The 19195-nt window shown below is 46.4% G+C and overlaps 2 protein-coding genes across 4 annotated transcripts in view; one reads left to right on the forward strand and one right to left on the reverse strand.

The window, feature by feature from the left end:
• Positions 1-3269, reverse strand: part of RAB22A (RAB22A, member RAS oncogene family) — a 52860-nt gene extending 49591 nt beyond the window's left edge. For 2 of the 3 annotated variants that reach the window (XM_049698801.1, XM_033410273.2), the window contains exons 1-2: positions 2972-3269; positions 1881-1960 (exon numbers count right to left, since the gene is read on the reverse strand). In XM_049698801.1, the coding sequence (XP_049554758.1) occupies positions 1881-1960; positions 2972-3007 (116 nt within the window). In that variant the 5' untranslated portion in view covers positions 3008-3269. Of the gene's footprint in view, positions 1-1880; positions 1961-2971 lie in introns of those variants that run through there. The other variant, XM_033410274.2, reaches the window with a different exon arrangement.
• The window catches only part of LOC101282188 (uncharacterized), a 66132-nt gene continuing 50205 nt past the window's right edge, over positions 3269-19195 (forward strand). Inside the window, 2 exon segments of the mRNA XM_049699179.1 lie at positions 3269-3460; positions 3603-3647. Of these exon segments, the coding sequence (XP_049555136.1) occupies positions 3454-3460; positions 3603-3647 (52 nt within the window). The 5' untranslated portion in view covers positions 3269-3453.

Consider the following 19195-nt stretch of genomic DNA (forward strand, 5'->3'; position numbering starts at 1 on the left):
TTCCTCCTTTGGAGCACAGAAAATGGTCAAAGAAATCACTTCCTGTACTTTAGTTGCAGAATATGCCTCTGCCCTTCTAGGAGAGGCCGCGAGGGCAGCAGGGGCTGCCAGCCTGTCTCTGAAAAGGCCCAAACAGTAAATACTTCCAGCTTTGCAGGCCACAGGGCCTTAGTCACAGCGATTCAACTCTGCCATTGTAGCCCGAAGCGGCGCAGACAACATATGAATGAACGGGTGTGATGTGTCACGGTATCACTTGATCTACAAAGTCAAGCGGTGGCCAAATGGCCACGGTTTGCGGAGCCCTGGTCTAAACCGCCAGCCCCCAGCCTAGCATCCGGCACACAGCAGGCACGCAATGAATGAAGAAAGGAAGAAAAACGCCGTTGCGTTGGCAATGAGATGGAGACAGGTGCTGGGGGAGGTGGTTTCAGTGGGACGTTGGGGTGGGATGGAGACAGCAGGGGGCTGAGGAGAAGCAGCAGCTGAGGAAGCAGGAAGTCCTCTTTCCGGAGCCCCCCGTTTGCCCGGCAGGTTTGGGGGACGGCCCTGTCTTCGGGGAGCGTGTCTGCAGGCTCCGACAGGAAGGCAGGGCTGGGGAAGGAAGGGGAGAAGGCAGGGCTCCAGAGCTCAGGTGTGTGTGGGGTTGGTCCTGAAGGAGGAGGACACCTGCTGAGGACAGAGGAACAAGGACGGTGGAAGGGACGAGGGGGAAGCCTCGGATCATCTTCCCCGCAAGACGTGCGCCTGGACCACCTGGTGAAGAGAGTGGGGCTCGGGGAGGTGAAGAACCCCAGCGCCTGTGGGGCTGCGAGGGCTGGCCACCCAGGACAGGGCCACAGGCCTCCACCGTCCCTCTCCTCTGGTGAGACAGCACTGCTAACCAAGCTGGCGTTTGGGTTTTTAGTGCTGCCTAGTGTGAGGTGTGTCACTCACTGAGTCACCAGCACGACCTGCTACCACTTCCTGTCCCTTCACTTTCCCATGCGGGCAGTGACAGGCAGGCCCAGAGGAGGATGAGTTCACACTTCAAACATGTAGACGTACCCAGTTCTTTCTTGAAGGGTATTGAAAGGCATTTTCATTCCAGAGGATTAGTGGCTGTTTCATCTTGGTGCGTTCAAGTGTGTCTGTGTATGCTGTAAGGTATTTCCCGATTAGGCAGAACCGAATTTTTCTTTAATGGAAGAAACCCCTCGACTGGGGCTTCGCATAGTAGATATCTAGTCTTACAAGCCCGACAAAGTATTAACACCCACGAAACACAACTTCTCACAGAGAAAGTATTAATATTATGATATTTAAACAGCCTGAAAAGTTTTCTCACAGAGTCGAAAACCGACAGCCAGTCAATTTCACTTATTCTAAGACCCAGATACCCGGAAAAAAGCTTCCATTTTGACATTAATTTGTTAATTCTTTACTGCTACTGGAACGTGTAGGTAGCAGTGCTGGAACGTGTGAGAAGGGTTTGGACCCCAAACTATATTTTACGAAGAACTAAAGCCACCTAAAATATCTTTTAGGTGACATGCCGGGGGAAATAAAAGTATTAGGGCCTGTTTTCTTCTGCCTTATTTCAAGGTGTAATTGCTGTTACTATTCATAGATTGAAGGCTCTTTGTATATTCTAACAAGTAAAACTTTAATTCATACTTTCATTTGGAGGTTTTCATTCCTCACAAATCAAAAGAGAATTTTCCTAAAACACATCAATCCTCACTCCACCATTTCAAGTTCTTCTAGAGATGATGGGAACCACTGTCTCCAAATTCACTAGAGTTTAAAATGGGGATGCCTAACCGCTGTAACACAGCCTTTACTTGAACGGACTTTTCAATACACCTTTAGATGCACATTCAATAAACTTGATCTCTTACCCTATTGTTGGGTTGATATTCGGATCAAAACTGTCCTCCACGAACCGCCACACAATACTTGATTTACCTACACCTGTATCCTGAAAGAGAATGAGAGGTGAAAAAGAAAAAGTTTTACCTGCTTGCGTACACCAAAAACTACCTTGTGCCCTAAGTTCAGGATTTTGGGAAAATCATTCCAGATAGGTAAATTTTAGAAGTTAAGAAACACAAAAAGGTTTTCATAAAAATTCAGTGGAGTAACTAGGAGATTTCAAAATGTATTGTAGGAGAGGGGTTCCAAGTTTTTAAGAGACAGGATCTTCTGAAAGATCCAAAGTTTCTGCTTACTGTGCAAAGTGACAAACTCAATTGCTTTATAATAAGTCTACGTGAACTATGAACTCCTGAACTACTTCTGAGTAATCCCTGATAAATCCTAGCCCCACCCTATCTAGGAAGGGCGAAGACTAGTTATTGAAACCTTTTTCAGTCTTTAAGGCAGCAACTCAGGCAAGAGAGCATCAATGTCAGAAAGTATGCTCTGAAATAGCAAGGTTGCCTCGACAAGTCAGGAAGCTGAAGCTTCAAACTAGTCTTTGGGGCTTCCTGATTTGAATGTCCCCCGCCCGCCCCAAGGAAAGTAACTCTGTGAGAAGTGTCAGAGGTATCCCACAAGTTCAAAAACACCAAGCAGATGGCAAAGGAGACTACTGCTGCTCGTAAAACCTAAAGACCTGTTACTGGCTGTACTTCGCAAGACTTGGCCAACTCCTAACTAGTACCTGGAGAAGCTATTTAAGAGCTGCTCTTAACCCAGATGCAACGGAGAGGCAGGGAGGGCTCTTCACCCTTTGAGGGGCGGGAAGAGACCCTGGGCTCCAGGGAGGGACGAGGGGAAAGGTCCCTCCCGCCAGCAAAACCTTCAGGACTGTGCGGCCAGGTGGGCGGGACAGCCTGGGGGGGGAGGGGGGCTGGAAGGAGGGTCCCGGGGCAGGTAGGCGGCGTCCCGCACTGAGACTGAGAGAAGGGGCAAACGGGACGTGGGCACGCCCGGGTCCCCGGCCCGCCCGGCCTCCCGCGGCCCTCCCAGCCGGCCCGCCGCCACTCACCCCCAGCAGACACACTTTGAGCTCCCTCAGCGCCATGGCCTGGGAGCCAGGGGAGCGGGCCCGCCGCCGCCCTAAGTTGAGAAGGGAGAGGCCCGGCCCAGCACGAGCATCCCCCAGCGCCGCCGCGGCACGGCCTAGCCCCGGCCGCGGGGCGCGTATAGGCGGCGGCCGCCCGTTCGCCGGTCCTCGGCCTGGCCCGTCCGTCACCAGCCGTGCGGGACCCGCCTCAGCAGCCGGGACGGTGCCGCGGGTTCCCGAGCGCCACCGCTGCCGCCATCTTGGGACGCCAGCCGGGTCACCTGACCTCCCCGCCCACCTCGGCAGCCACCTTCGCCGCGAGGGCGGGGCCGGCTAGCGCCGCGAGGCTCGAGGCGGGGGGCGGGGCCGCCGACGAGGGGCGGGATCCGAAGCCAGATACCCCCGCCTCTCTCCCTCTGGCCCCGCCCCTCGCGCGCCGGCCCCGCCTCCAGGCCCATTCCAAGATGGCGGGTGAGTGGGGCTGGACTCCCGGGGCGCCCCCCCTCCCCCCAAGCCGGGACCACCCCTCGAGGCCCGGGGACCACCCCCGCCCGCCCCTGAGGCCGCCTGCCGCAGCCCCCTTGTAACTCCTTATGTGTCTCTTGGTTTTCAGGGATCCCCCTGTACTTTGTGGACTTGCAGGATGACTTAGACGATTGTAAGTAACAGTTCGGGCGTCCCGTCCCTCCCTGGGAACCTCTCATAGAGTTCGGGGTGCACGAAAGGCGGGGTGGGACCTACGGGCTGGGCTCTCCGTGTTGGGCCAAGAATAGCGGGACCCCCAACTGCCTTAATTACTTGCGGCGGTCCCTCCTCACTGGGCGGGGCGGCCGAGGATGGGGAGGATTTTTGTTGCTGGGAAACTTCTGACTTCCTGTCACTTTCTTTCTCTTCCTTCTCCTCCTTCTCCTGCGGCGGCCCGGGAGGGGCGGGAGGGCTAAGCCCTCCTCCTAGTGATTCCGGGAGGGAGGAGGCGTGGCCACCTTGGGGGTCGGGGGCTTCCACCCAGGGTCTCCACTTTTTTCCCTGGGACTTTACAGAGTGCTGGGGAGTTTGGGAGGTCCGGCTCCCCGTGTGGCCGGCCACAGACTCGCACAGATTTCTTCAGTGTCCTGGCCACAAGCCCAGCTCCGTTCTCATCCCTGGGAGCCCCTTGGGTGGGTATCCTTCACCTGTCCCTTCCTGCTCTTTCCTTTAGAATCACGTTAAGGACTGATGGCTGGGGAAGGTGTTCCTGGAAATGCAAGTTCGCATTTGTGGTGACTGAAGCATTTCCTTTCCATTCAACAAACATTTCTTGAGCACCTGCTGGTTCTGGGCCGGCCATGCGCGGAGCCCGGGACCTACAAACTCGAACCTGAAACGGTGACGACTCTCAGGGAGCTCACAGTCCAGGCAGAGAGCCGACTTGTAAACAAATAATTACCAAACGCCGGGTTGCCTGCTCATGAAGGAGGCCTGTACAAACCATCACAATAGCCAACATTGATGGGGGCTTACTGTGCGCTTCCCTTCCCCATCTACAAGTTTCCTACTAACAAGAACTGGTGTTTACAGAAGACACCATAGGTCAGGTGCAGTTTAAACCCTTTATACACATCATTTCTTTTAGAAGGAGGCAACTTTATTAAAGTAGAATGACACTCGAAGGGGTCAGTGTTTAGGAGCATGGGTCCTGAAGTCAGATGGCCAGAGGGTGAAGTCCTGAGCCACTGTTTACTGGCTGTGTGATCCTGGCCAAGTCACTGTACCACTTGGAGCCTCATTGCCTCATCTGTAGAATGGGCATAATAGAAGTCCACCTCAAAAGGCTTCCGCGCAGGTTAAATAATAAAAGGTTTAGCGTGAAGCCTTGTACATAGGACACGCTGGGTAAATATTATCTGCCGTTATTATTGTTGTGATCATTATTCATAATTATGTCACACTGTGGGGCAAAGTACAGTGTTGGCCCCAGGTTTACAGAGCTGAATGTTTCGGCCAGCGGGCATCTTCGAATGGAAGGAATGTAGCTGCTGTTAAGGCACCTCTCATTCGTAGATTCGATATTTGGCCCGGCTGGAAAAGCTGATTTCTGGCTATATCAGTTATGTAACAAACCACCCCAAAACTCAGTGGCTTAAATCAACAGCATTTTGTTATTTCTAACAATTCTGTGCCTTGACTGGGTGACACAGAAGCTTCGTGTGTTCTCTGTGAACTCTGGGAAGATAAGAAGGTCCAAAATGGCTTTCTTCACGTGGCTCTTGGCCAGGAAATCTTCTGGGACTGCAGGTCAGGGCCTCAGTTCTCTTCCAGGAGCTTCTTCCACTTGGCTGGCTTGGGCTTCTCACAGCGTGGTGACGGCAGGCATTTGGACCTCTTTGCTGGCAGCTAGCTTCCTTTTGTCTTTTTTGTATATGTGTTCAAAAAGGAAGAGATTACATAGGAAAAAATAGTTCTGATTTTCCTTTGGCCCTGTTTGTGCAGATATTGGGTGTTTGAGACTTGTGATAATGCCATAAACACTCTTTAGCAGACGGCTGGAGACTCGTCCCGGTAAAGAAGAAAGCCAGCATTGCGGCTCTGAACACACCCATGCCATGGGTAGGGCAACGCTGGGAGCCTCCTGGGGCTTCTTTTTTTGAGCAGGGGTGGGGGCTTCAGGGTGCTGTTCCTATGAAATTACAATATAGTTGGTTAGATTAATAGCCGTAATAGGAGGGCCTGTCCCCCCAGTAATTTATGCAGCCCTGGGTCCCACCTTTGCACTTTACTGGGGTGGTATTTGGGAGGCATTATCATGCTGTGATTGATAGCAAGAACCCTGAGGTCCTGTAGCCCACTTCCTGCCTTTAGCTGAGTCAGTGTGAGCAGATCACTCACTCTGTTCACATTCTTCATCTGGAAAATGACATAAGAATTGGAGATGCTTCACAGGACTGATATGAGGATTAGATGAAACAATACACATAAAACATTTCAGCCCGGTGCCTGGCATAGAGTATTATATTCAATGATTTTATTACTGTTATTATTTTAACCATCATCATTATTGCTAGGCACTCGTATACGATTTTCTGATTCTGTGTTAAGGGCTGCTACTCTATGAAGTAGGTGGGATTATTCCTGTTTTACAAATGATGAAACTGAGAATCAGAGAGGTTAACTAACTTATCCAGTATGGCACAGGTCATAAGTGATAGAACTAGCAACCAACTCTGTTCCTCTGAGTCTTGCTTTTTTTATTCCGTCACACAGATTGACCTCACGAATATTCTTAAGCTAATGGCAAGAGCATGGATGTTGGTTGTGGTGGTTCTCCATCTGTCGTCCTTTTTGGGCATTTTTTGTCTAAACGATGGGATAACCGCTCCGTTTAGGCTCTAAGTCACTTTGGGCAGGAACATAGGTCGTCCTTTTTTATCACCCAGTGTCCTCCATAATCTAGGTGTTCAATTAATGTCATTACTGGTAGTGATAATGGATGACAAGTCTTGTCCGATTTACTTTGTGATCTCTTGATTAAATTGGCTAACTTCAAAACGAAGCCATAATGAAAGGCTGCCTTGTCTTTTAAAATCATTCAGAGTCTTCGGGTCATTGCAGCACAGAAAAGATTTAATTTTAGTGAATTAGCTTGCTGAAGCAATCTAAATTCCTTCTCTTGAGAGCAGAAGGCATGTGGGATGGTCTGGCACGGTGGTCCTGGTGGACTGCACGTAGAAGGTGGAGCTGGACGCGTCTGTGCCTCGGGCTTAAAGTCCTGTGACCGTCTGGGTTGCTTAAAGCAGGTAGAGGCTGAAGAGGTATTACTCCTGGTAAGGTTGGCTTGGCCAATTGGAATTTAAGTGTGTGCCAGTGGTGGGTGGAAAAAAAGTGAGGGGAATCTGTTGCAGATATAAAGAGACCTAAGAGACCTATCAACAAAATACAATATGTGGTCATATTTGGATCCTTAGTTGAACAAATCAGCTGTAAAAAGACATTAATGAGACAGTTGGGGGAAATTAAACTTGGGCTGGTTATTAGGTTATATTAAGAATCATTATTAATTTTGTCAGATGCGATAGTGGTGTCACAGTTTTATTCAAAGGAGAAGGACCTTATCTAACAGAAACAAATAAGCATTTATGGGTGAAATGATTTGATGTGTGAGGTCTGCTTTGAAAATGCTGCAACAAACAATAAATCATCAAAAAGTTGGGAAGAAGGATGAGTGGGAAAAATTGGCAGAATGTTTATACTTGTTGAAACTGGTTGCTAGGGGTGTGGGGTTTATTATACTATTCTATTTTTGCATGTGTTTGAAAATTTCCTTAATAGAAAGTTTTTAAAAATGAGATGAAAGTTTCATATATGATCAAACATCTACATGAAGAGTTTAAAGCTGGATTTCAATTCTGAAGTCAGCTGCCATGTTATTGTAAGATGCGTTTAGCTTCAAAAGACAGACTTGGAGAATCTATTCGTATTTGAGGGACTGTGTATTTCTTTTCAAATGTTTAGTTTTTGAGGTATCTATGAAAGAAGTTGGAAGAAGGTGTACTTCTGTTGATGAGAAAAGCTAGGTGCCAACAAATAATATCTGGACCTTTGTTGAAAATGGGATTAGCTAAATCAGGGGGATACAGATAGACTCTTTGAATCTTAATGCTAGAAGGAGTGGTGTGTGTTCAAGCTTGAATAAAAGACGTCCTCCAGAGCAGAATGCATTCCATTTCACCTGCCCACTTTAGTCCAGGTTTGTAAAAATGTTCTGCTTGAGGACCACAGCCAAGCAGAGAAAATAGATTAATTTTAGCCCCAAACCAAACCATTGAACCTTCTCTCTGAACTATTATATAAACTCAAATCAAAGATTGTCAATTTTTTTTTTAAAGTAAAGACCTCCTTGTTGAGTGAAATAGTTTGAACAGGAACCTGAATGTGCTAATAGTTGGGAAATAGAACAAAATCCAGACATCAGACTATTCTCCAAGTCAGAGATGGGCAATTTTTTTTTTTCTGTAAAGGATCAGATAGTAAACATTTTAGACTTTGTTGGGCAGAAGCCCTGCTATAACCACTCAAGTCTGCCACTATAGCCTGGTAGCACTCACAGATACACATAAATGAATGAACATGGCTGTTTGCTAATAAAACTTTATTTATAAACACAGGGCTGCATTTGGCCCTCGGTTCTAAATCAAACTTGATTTCATTTTTTTCCTTTTTTTGCGGGGGGGTGGGTTTTTTTTTTTCAATTGAATTGTAGTTGATTTACAATGTCGTGTTAGGCTCAGGTGTACAGCAGACTGATTCAGTTGTATATACATATATTTATATTCTTTTTATTATATATTTATTATATATATATTCTTTTTTCAGATTCTTTTTCCATTATAGGTTATTACAAGATACCGAGTATAGTTCCCTGTGCTCTACAGTAGGTCATTGTTGGTTGGTTATCTCTTTTATATTTAGTAGTGTATATATGTTAATCCCAAGCTCTTAATTTCTCTCTCCCCGCTTTCCACTTTGGTGTAACCATAAGTTTGTTTTTTATGCCTGTGAGTCTGTGAGTCTGTTATGTAAATAAGTTCATTTGTATCATTTTTTTAGATTCCACAGATAAGTGGTATCATATATTTGTCTTTCTCTGAAACTTGATTTCATTCTGTTCGCACCCAGAAGTCTTGTTGATTAGCTGAGCCAACCTGAAAGGCTGCCTTTCCCACTGGGCTCAGTTTGAAGAGCTGACTTTTGCCGGCACAGACCCTGCTTTGTTGAGGAGCCCTTGACAAGTTGTTCAGCCTTCACGTCTCCTTTTTCCTGTTCATGTGTTGGGGATTAAAAGCATGTACCTGTCTCCTCCCAACAGGATGAGGGTGAGCAAGGAACAAAAGAGTCAGCATGGTGTGGGCCGAGTCAACTGTGCTTCCCGGCTGATAACTGTAATGCGTTTTACTTCTGTTGTTCTGTGTTTTCCATTTCCTGTGAGACAAACAGATGAACATTAGAGATTCCCTGAAATTGTCTCTGTTTAAAAAGAGAGTTTTATATGGCTTTCTACCTCACAAATGAAGATTTTTTTTTTTAAGCAGAAATTTTGCAACAAAACCTAGCTAATGAAGGAGAAAGTGGTTTTGAGCTTCAAAACATCACTTAGCCTAATAAGGAAAAAAATAAGAGACGAGGGCAAGTGCTTGCTTTCCCTGTTTGGAAAGTCATTCATCCATGTAACAGATGTTTCTCCAGCTCCTCCCAGGCACCAGCCTGTGGGAGGCACTGGGGATAGAGGGATGAAGAACCCTGGGCTCCATCCCAGAGCTGCTCCCACCTAGAGGGAAGGTGCGCGTAGAGATGGCACAGATGGGAGGTGCCGGTTGAGTTGGGTCAGGCCAAGGAGGGCAATGGGTGAGTGACCTCAGTGAGAACTTTTCCAGTGCAGCCAGGGGCCAGAAGCCGGGCCAGAATGAGTGGCATCGGGAAGTTGAGGGTATGTTGTCTGTAGTCCATGCATCGAGCACCCACTGTATTCCAGACACTGGCTGGCCGTTGGGCATTTTGGGGAATGGTCACTGTTCTTGGGAGCTCCCAGTGTAGCCAGGAAAGCAGACCCTTTTGAGAAGAAGCAGCTGGAGGGGTTGCTTTTCTTCCTGGATAAGAGAGCCCAGAACATCTTTGCATTATTTGTATCTACTCTGACAACCTTAAAAAAAAAAGAAAAAGGATTTGGATGGCCCAACCGTTCCACTCTTGGTTACTTGCCCCCAAAACGTGAACACATATTTTCACAAAGACAGGGTCATGGTTGCACTCTTCTTAATAGTCAAAAACTGGAACCCACCCAAATGTCCATCGTGAGTAAAATGGATTATAAATGGTGGTTATGTTCACACGATGGAAAACTATGCAGTTACGAGGCTGAATTATCTACAGCGTCACACACGTACGGATGAACGTCCCAAACGTAGTGCTTGGTGAAAGAAGCCGGACACAAAAGGGTAGAGATTGGACGCTGCTGTTTGCACAGAGCGCGGGGCAAGCACGGCCATCTGGCTGACCCGATGCAGGAGGCAGGGGAGTGGTCCCCCTGGCTAGGGCAGTAAGTGGGAGGGAGCATGGGGGGCTTTTGGAGACGCCAGTTAAATTGTCTTTCTTGCGCTGAGGACTGGTTTCACAGGCATGTTCAGTTAAAAAATTAGTCAAGTGGAACACGTGCTTTCTGTGTACTTTTCTGTGTGAATGGCATACTTCAGTTAAAAAAATAAGAATTGCTTTTTAAGATCAAGGCACAGGGGAGAGCATAACCGTGGATGGGGGGAAGGAGTCTGTGCAAAGGGGAAGATGGCAGAGAGCGGGAGGGGAGGGCGATGGCGGGGTGGGACCGTGTAAGACCGGCATGGAACTCGGTGCATCCGCGGAGGAGTTTGCTTCTTTCCAGAAGGAGGAAGGCGACCTTCCTGGCAGTTTGGCCAAGGCGGTCATTAGAAAAGTGGTATAATGTTGGCCAGTATTGCTTGACTGTCTCAAATATTTTGAACAGTAGGAAAGTAGAGCCCCCCACGCGCATACACTCACCCCAGGGGCTGTGGGTTTTGTTTTGCAACCTTCTTTTCCTTTTCGAATCTGCCTCAAGTCTGAGTGGAGAAGTTGCTGCATTTTTCAGTAGCGCTCTTCCATCCATCAGACTGCGTAGAGTCTGGCCCCCTCACCCACAGCTCCTCCAGCTCTGTCCCCAGCTGGGTGGGTTGGCAGGAAAATTGAGATGTATAATATCACAGTGGAGCCCACGAGCGGCTTGGAGCTGCAGAGTGCTCGCCTATCAGGTGACCCGAGTCAGTGTTTCCCGTTGACCGTCAGTGTAAAAGTCAGAGTCATAAATAATGACGGGTTTTGGAAGCCGTGATTAAAGCCACAAATCAAAGAGGAATTTCCATGTATGCATGGTATAGAAAGGACGGCTGCTCGTGAGCTGGGCCGGTCTCTTCAGCCAGCCCACTGCGTAGTGCTAGTAATAACCATCAGTAGCCGTCAGAGATTTGTGATACAAAACGTTATGCACTGGACGGCTCCGCTCATACAGGAGCTAATAAATCAGTGTGGGTCTTGTTAGAGAATGGCATTCATACAGAGAAAGTTTGCCTGCGCAGCTTGCCACTGAAATTTAGTTAAGTCAACAAAGACCTGCCGTGTGCAGGGGTCAGTTCCACCTTCCCCCCCCACCCCAAGTCGGTGAAGAAGCGAGAACGTCCTTTATCTTCCGCATGGGTTGGGTTTGTCTGGTGTAGCTTTTAGAAATGGTCCCAATTTAAGAATCTGCATTAGTATTTATAAGCCTGTTAGCAAGAAGGGTGAAGCCACTTTAAATAATACATTAACGGATGGTTTACTCTAGTTTCCCCCCAAATCATATAAGGCCTTGCAGAGACTTAGTTATTGTTCATCGAAGAGTGGCTAATGAGAAGCGCTAAGAATTATCAATTACATAAGTTCTACATTAATACAGTTTTCTCTCTCTCTCTCTTTTTTTAAGTACGCACTTTGCAAATAAGGCTAGACTCCTTCTCAGCCACCATCAACCAATCTTCTAACATATTGAAGTGGACACAGACAGTGGGTCACATCTGTCATGTTTTCTCCCAACCGTCGTCCCCTAGTGCTGTGTTAGAGACAGAATATTGGATCGTATGGATAATTGGGCTGGCCCAGGGTGGCGTATCTCACACAGAGTTATAGTGACAGGATGACATGTTGAATGGAGAATCGTAAATATTGGGAATGCCTGGAGAACGGATTCTTAATGAAAACGCTTGCCGGGATAGACGTGCTCTAACATTCTGCCTCCGTCTCTACCTCTGTTCATGTCTGGGCCAATAAACTTATCTCACTGGACATGTTTTATTGTGTTTATTTTTTCTCATCTTTCCACTTCAGACCAGTTCTGGGGTGGCTGCTCAGCTAGGGCTTGGTGGCTTCGTGAGAAATCTCTGGCTTCCCGAACCCCCCAAAGGCAGCAGACAGCCAGTGCACTTTCCTCTGCTGTGTTCTTCCCTTCCTCTGGAATGTTCTTTTTCCCTTTCCCAGATCCTCTCTCTCTTCCTGTGTGGTAAACTCCTACTCGATCTTCAAGGCCCAGCTCAAATATCACTGCTGTTGTAGGGAAGCATCTCCCACCCCCTCCTTCCTCCTCCAAGCAGAGCTGGTCTCCTCCCTGTCTTGTTTATACCTGTACCCTATGGCTCTTGCCACCGGGGTATTGTGGGTTGTTATGTGTGGGAAGATCTTTGTTCCCTTGGGAGCTTTTAGAGCCTGGGGACCATGCCTTTGTCATCTCTGAACCGCCAGTACTCTGTCGAATGTTGAGTTATGGTTTACTGTTGTCACCTGAAATTAACCCTGGTGGGTGGGGAGAGGACGTTTGAGATGCGCTTGCTGTTAACACGCCTTCTGTTTTTTGTACTAGATCTTCTGATCTTTTTTGTGATGCAAAATGACCTGGAAAATTTCTTTTCTTTCTCTCTTTTTATTAGATCGTCTCTATTGTACTTTGAACCTGTAAAGCACATTCACCTAACATTATACTTAAAGCGTTAATTCCTACTTAGGCTGGTTTAAGACAGATTGGTGTCTTGTGAAGAGCACTGACACACGGGCGCGTGCTCAGGGTCTCCTGTCTGTTTTTGCCAGAGCAACCTCACCCAACTTGTTTTGCGCCCCAGCCTGTTTTATTTATTTTTTATTTTTTTATGTATTTTTTTGGCTGTGTTGTGTCTTTGTTTCTGTGCGCGGGCTTTCTCTAGTTGCGGTGAGTGGGGGCTCCTCTTCGTGTGGTGCATGGGCTTCTCATTGTGGTGGCTTCTCTTGTTGCAGAGCACAGGTTCTAGGCGTGCGGGCTTCAGTAGTTGTGGCTTGCAGGCTCAGTAGTTGTGGCTCGAGGGCTCTAGAGCGCAGGCTCAGTAGTTGTGGTGCACAGGCTTCGTTGCTCCGCAGCATGTGGGATCTTCCCGGACCAGGGTTCGAACCCATGTCCCCTGCATTGGCAGGCGGATTCTTAACCGAAAGAATCCGGTTCTTTCGGGAAGCCCCCCCCCCCGCCACGCCTGTTTTAAATGATGACTCTACTGACAGTGTGCATGATGTTTGGTAGATAACCCCTGAGTAACCAGTTAGTGTTGAGGAGGATCTGGGAAAGGGAAAAACGTTTATTCCCCCACGGTTGTAGTTTCCAGAAACACATTTAATGAGGGAGGAGGTTTTTGTTTGTTCGCCTGTTTTTTACTTAGTCACCTAGTATCAGAGTCAAAGGATAATAATTCTGTTGTACTTTGTAAACTGATCAGTATCTCATTGAAGTAGAGCCAGCCTCATCTTCGGTTGGGTGAGCTTAAGGCTACTGCTTCAGGACCCTCTGGTTTGGGTTGGATGGAGGTGAGCTTTATATCTCTTAGCTGGTTAGCTGGCTTTTTTAACTTGGGACCATCCCCCTACCCTGGAGGGTAGGCAGCAGCCATAGCTGCTGCCTGAGATGCACCAGGGCCACGGGGACGTGGACCCTACGGTTCAGGGAACATGTGGACATGTGGGTGTGCAGCTGGGGACAGGGTGCTGAGCAGAAGGTGTGGCAGGAGGGGCCCCTACCCCTGCAAGTCAAATCGCACTTCTCAGCCTTTCCCTTGCTGGCCTTTGTTAGGTTTAAATTATTAGTCATTTTTGGTAAAGGGTCAGTGACGTCCTGTGCAAACTTGCCAGTGAAGCTCACACGTGGCAGAAACACAGAAAACAGCTGCCGCCAAAAGTCCGTCATCGCGGAGGCAGCAAGTGAAGCCGATCAGGATCAGTGTTGTTTTTAAAGTATTTTAAGTGAGCCAAGAAGGCTTGACGGTATTAGAGATTATTTTCTTAAGAAGGCTTTGCTTTTCTGTATTATATTAAGCCTTCTTGAGTGGAGTAGGTAACTTTTTTTTTTCAAATGTAGGAAAATATAATGAAAAAATTTGAACAAGGCATTATTCATACCCTACTTCATGTTTCATTTCTAGCTTGAATGCTTAAGATTCCTGATGTGTGTGGATGACCTGGACTTGTGGATAATCGACTGCTCCTGATATCACCGTGTCCACAGACCGTGGTTCCTTATTCCGTGAATAGTTGCCTGTTCGCCCTCTTAGCAGTGGCTAGAAATGTAAATTCTAGATAATTCTTTCTGAGAGCAGGAGTTATTTTATGTGTTGCTGCCACTGCCAGGAGGCGTAGCAAGCTAGCCTGACAGATCTTTTTTTTTTTTTTTTTTTCGGTACGCGGGCCTCTCACCGCTGTGGCCTCCCCCGCTGCGGAGCACAGGCTCCGGACGCGCAGGCCCAGCGGCCATGGCTCACGGGCCTAGCCGCTCCGCGGCATGTGGGATCCTCCCAGACCGGGGCACGAACTCGTGTCCCCTGCATCGGCAGGCGGACTCTCAACCACTGCGCCACCAGGGAAGCCCCTAGCCTGACAGATCTTTACCGTTCATTCATTTATTCATTTAGCAGCTCTTACTGATAGCCTGCTGTGCGCCAGGCATATCAAGGAGTCAGTAAAAGATTTTTGCCCTGGGTGCGATGGCGGAGGATTGGGGGGTGGACCCAGCTGATAAACAGTAGACGTGGGAAGAAAACGTTCTGTGTGTCAGAAGCTGATACATTCTCCGGAAAAATAGAAAAGTAGATCGGTACAGTGGGGTGTAGATGGGAGGCATGCAATTTCAAAGTCAGGTGGTCAGGGTGGACCTCATTGAGAGGATGAGTGAGCAAAGCTTTTACTGAGAAGAAGGAAGTTATCAAAGAGGACATCTTGGGGAGCAGAGTTCTCGGCAGAGGGAAGTGCTGGGCTGTGTGATGACCCTCGGCCAGGGAAGTGACTGGGGTCATGGGGAAACAGCAAGGAGCTGCGTGGCTGGAGGAGAGGGCAGGGGTGGGAGATGAGGTCAGAGAGGCCAAAGGGGGCCAGGTCATTCCTGCTGACATGAAGCCCCTTGCCTTATGGGACCATCCACTCACCAGGGGCTGCTCAGGTAACACCTAGCTTTTATCTTCACAGTGGTTCTCAACTGGGGACCTGTGGCAGTGTCTGGAGACGTTTTTGATTTTCACAAAGTGGGGAGAGGATGCTCCTGGCATCTAGTGAGTTGAGGCCAGGAAGGCTGCGGAATGTCCTGTAAGGCACAGAACAAGCCCTGCATCGGGCTGTTAGAATGTGGTTCAAGGGCCAGTCATGCTGAGGCTGAGTAACCCTGCTCTGTTATTATATAGTTCATCAGCTGCTGATTGATTTAGTTTGTCTTTGAAGACTTAATAAAAAAAAAACCAACATTAAAATGTCAGGGGAAGAGGTTATTAATCACAGTATCCAGTTAGAATACTGTCAGAGTTGACGTTGAAGAGTTGACGTTGATGCTGGCTGTCTTCATTCGCTTTGTGGCAAGGGGTTCCAAATCTGCCTTGCATGTACATTTTAGTAAACGCTGGTGCTTTTATGGAGTAGTTCAAAAAATTTAATACGTCATTTACAAGTAAATAGTAATAGTCTGACTGATAATCTCATCAATTTGGATTCAAGTAGGATTTTGAAAGGGGCCAGGATGTTGATCTACACAAAGGACAATGTTTACCTGTATTTGGAACTTGGAGTAAAAGACACTATTATTCACATATGAATGTGATGCTCTTAGTGGGGAATATTGTCCTTGGATTATACCAATCCAGTATTTTTCAGAAGTCTGTCATCTGTGTACCGCTTTTCCTATTTGTGCTGTATCTATATACCACCTGTATTTTTCTTTGTATCAAGTAATTTCTTTTATTGAAACACATATGAATTGCTCAACATGAAACTCAACCAAAATATCACAAGACAAAAGTAAAATCACATGATAAAATTCTAGGTAGACACGGTTGTCTGCTAAGGATTCTGAGTGTGAGCCCTGCTCTGTGTTCGGAAGGAAGATGAACCAGTTTTAGGGAAGTGTTGGAAGACACACTAGTCGAAATGAAACTTTCTTTGATTAATCAGAGAATTGAGAAGAGAATAACTTTCCCACTGTGTGGTTTAGTGATATTTAATGTCCCTTCCCTGTGCCACACTGGGGGACGTGACGTCCTGAGCTGTCCATAGTGAGGCCAGGTGACGGCTGTGCATTTGCAGACTCGCTGGTGAGGTCAGAGCTGCAGCTGGAGAGTATGTGACCAACCAGGGATGTAAAGGAGGCCGGTCCTCTTTGGCTCTGATTGGCCACCAGCGGTCTATTAATGCAGAACTCTCCCAGGGAGGTAGCCGTGTGATAACCTGGTTCTTTGTTCTGTACAGGGCTAAAACTGTAATTCCACTTCTTAAAACAAAAATCCCTGTAATTCAGATTTCTTGCTATTTCCAGTGAATTTTACACGTCTTTCTTCCCTCTGTCCCTCTTTACCTACTTAATATGAATTACCACAATTTAATTCCACTATATTCATCGTTAGGATGGGGGAATACTTTTGAGGAACTCATGCGCTTTGTATTGGATGTTGCAATGTATTCATTTTATCGTAGCAGTTATGTGACAGTTTTGACCTGCGTTCTGTCCTGAAACTAAGACCTCTCATTTTTGCAAGCAGAGACGAATGAATTAATGTCTTGGTTTCTTGATAACTCGCTGTGCGTGCGGCTCCAGGTGGCTTTAGGCTAGTTGCTGCACCTCATGTTTCTTTTGGTGGAAGCTAGATTTTCTCAGCTTCTCAGGGGCTGTTAGACTCTCATGAATTGAATCCAGGTAGTCAAAGTCTTGGGAGACTGACTTCTATAGATACTGCTATGTATTAAGTGTAGGCTATGTACCAGGCATTATGTGACGTGGTCCCAGGGCGTAAGGGCCTCCAAGTCTAGCCGTGGAGACAGAAGCAGTCTACTTAGAGTTAATAATGCACCACTTTATGTAAGATGTTGAAAACTGACAACTGTATAGTTCCATTTCTTACCCTCCTACTTTATGTTGCCGTTTTTATTGCATAGTACATCTACGTGTTATAAATTCTCCAATACGAAGTTATAAGTTTTGATTTGTATTGCTTTAAACCATTGTGTGTATTTTGAAGAAATCAGGAGGAAAAATAGTTTTTAAAACATTTACCCACATATTTACTGTTTCCAATGCTTTTGATTCCTTTTGAAGGTAAAGTTTCCAGGTGGTACCACTCCTCTTCAGCCTGTAGGACTTCACTGAGCATTTCTTTCAGTCCACATTTGCTGGCAATGTTTAAAAGGGTGTGTTAAAAAAGAAATTCTCAGTGTGTGTGCTTTTTTGGTTCCTTTTTAGTCTGACAGTGTCTTTCATTCATCTTTCTTCCTGAAAGATATTTCACTGGATGTCAAGTTCTGGATTGACATTATTTCTTTCAGTCCTTTAAAGGTGTGCTTCCACGGTCTTCTGCTTCCACTATTTCTGGTGAGGAGTCAGGGGACATTCAAATCATTACTCCTTGTACGTAATTTTTGTTTTTCTTTGCTGCTTTCAAGATTCTCTTTGGATATCAGCGGTTTGACTGTGATGTGTCTAAGTGTGGTTTTCTGTGTACCGTTGACTCTTGAAGAACTTGGACTTGAACTGTGCAGGCCCACTTATATACAGGTCTTTTTTCAGTAAGAAATACTTCAGTGCTACATGGTCTGTGGTTGGTTGAATCTGTGGCTGCAAAGGAACCACGCATTTGGAGGACAGACTGTAAGTTATACTTGGATTAACCCCGGTGTGGTTCAAGGGCCAATTGTATTTATCTTCTTGAGGTTTGCTGAGACCCTTGATTTTATATATTTGTTTCTTCCACCGAGTTTGGGGAATTTTTGGCCAGTGTTTTGTCATTTCCATTCTGTTAAGTCCGCTCAGTGAATTTTTAAATTTCAGATATTATTTCAATTTTAGAATTTTTATTTCGTGTCTTTTTATAGTTAACATTTCTTTGCTGAGATTTCTTATCTTTTCACTCATTATAGGCATATTTTCTTTTATATCCGTAGGCATTTTATAATAGTTGTTTTAAAATCCTTGTCTGTAGTTCTAAAAGTTTGATCCTTTCTATATGCTTTGACGTTTTCTCTTTTAGCTAGTTCAAGTTTTCTGTTTCTATGTTTACTGAGTAATTTTGGAGTGTAACCTGGATATAGTGAATATTATGTGCTGTAAAAATCTCTGAATTCTGCTATATGCCTCCAAAGAGTGTTGATTTCTTTGTTCTGTTTTGTTTTATTTCAGTAGGCATTTAAATTGAAGTCCAGCTGTTCCCACTGTCTCTCCTGTAGTGGACAGCACCCCAAATCTCATTTCAGTTCTCCTAGCCTCAGCTATGCTGGAGTTTACCACACAGGGGCATGGTTTAGGGGTCAAGCCAGAGTTTGGGCTGAGTTTAATACGAGGGCTTCCCCTCATATTCCCCCCCCCCCACCCAGCAACACACTTTCTAGTTGCTGTGGTTACCCTGAACTCTGGGGGGGTAGAAGCATAAACAATACGAGTGACGTAATGCGCTCAGTGGCTTAGCCATAAGAACGGCAGCAGCTGACATTTCTAAAGCGCTTACGTGTGTCGCATGCTGCGTAACTATATCTATGTGTCCACCTACTGTCATTTAACCTACCCTGCAACAGTCACCTGAGGTAGGCATCCATTTTACTAGAGTGAGAAACTGAGCATCAGAGAGGTGAGATATTTACCTGGAGTGTACCTTCTAAGAGGCAGAGCTGGATTTCAGAACCAGCTATTTCAACTCATGCATTATGCCTCTGACGTCTTTTAAGTGCGAGGTCTGGGATTTAATCTTTAATTTTTCTTCATTTTCTTTAGATGCTTTCCTTTGCCATTGGTGTTCTACAGTGCTTCTAAGTATGGATTTGTTATTAATCATACAGTTCAGGATTTGTACGTCTTCAAATTGAATATTCATCTTTTATATTCTGGACAATTGTTAGCCGTTATCTCAGGGTACATATTGAGGTACACATACAGTGTACATATTGATATTTTTCCTGGTTTTCTAGTTGTGAAAACCTTGCAGGTCTTTTACCTTCTCGGCTGGAAACGGAAGTCTCTCTCGCCTTCCTTCAGTTGCCTCGGAGGCCACAACCCTTGCCTTTGGCTTTGTTGCGCTTTCAGCCTTCATCTCAGTAGGTCTTTCTGCACATCTCTTGAAAGAGCGCTGGGCCGGAATGCAGAACATTTAGGTTCTAAGAATT

This window comes from Orcinus orca, chromosome 16, assembly GCF_937001465.1.
Source record: "Orcinus orca chromosome 16, mOrcOrc1.1, whole genome shotgun sequence".
Taxonomy (NCBI): domain Eukaryota; kingdom Metazoa; phylum Chordata; class Mammalia; order Artiodactyla; family Delphinidae; genus Orcinus; species Orcinus orca.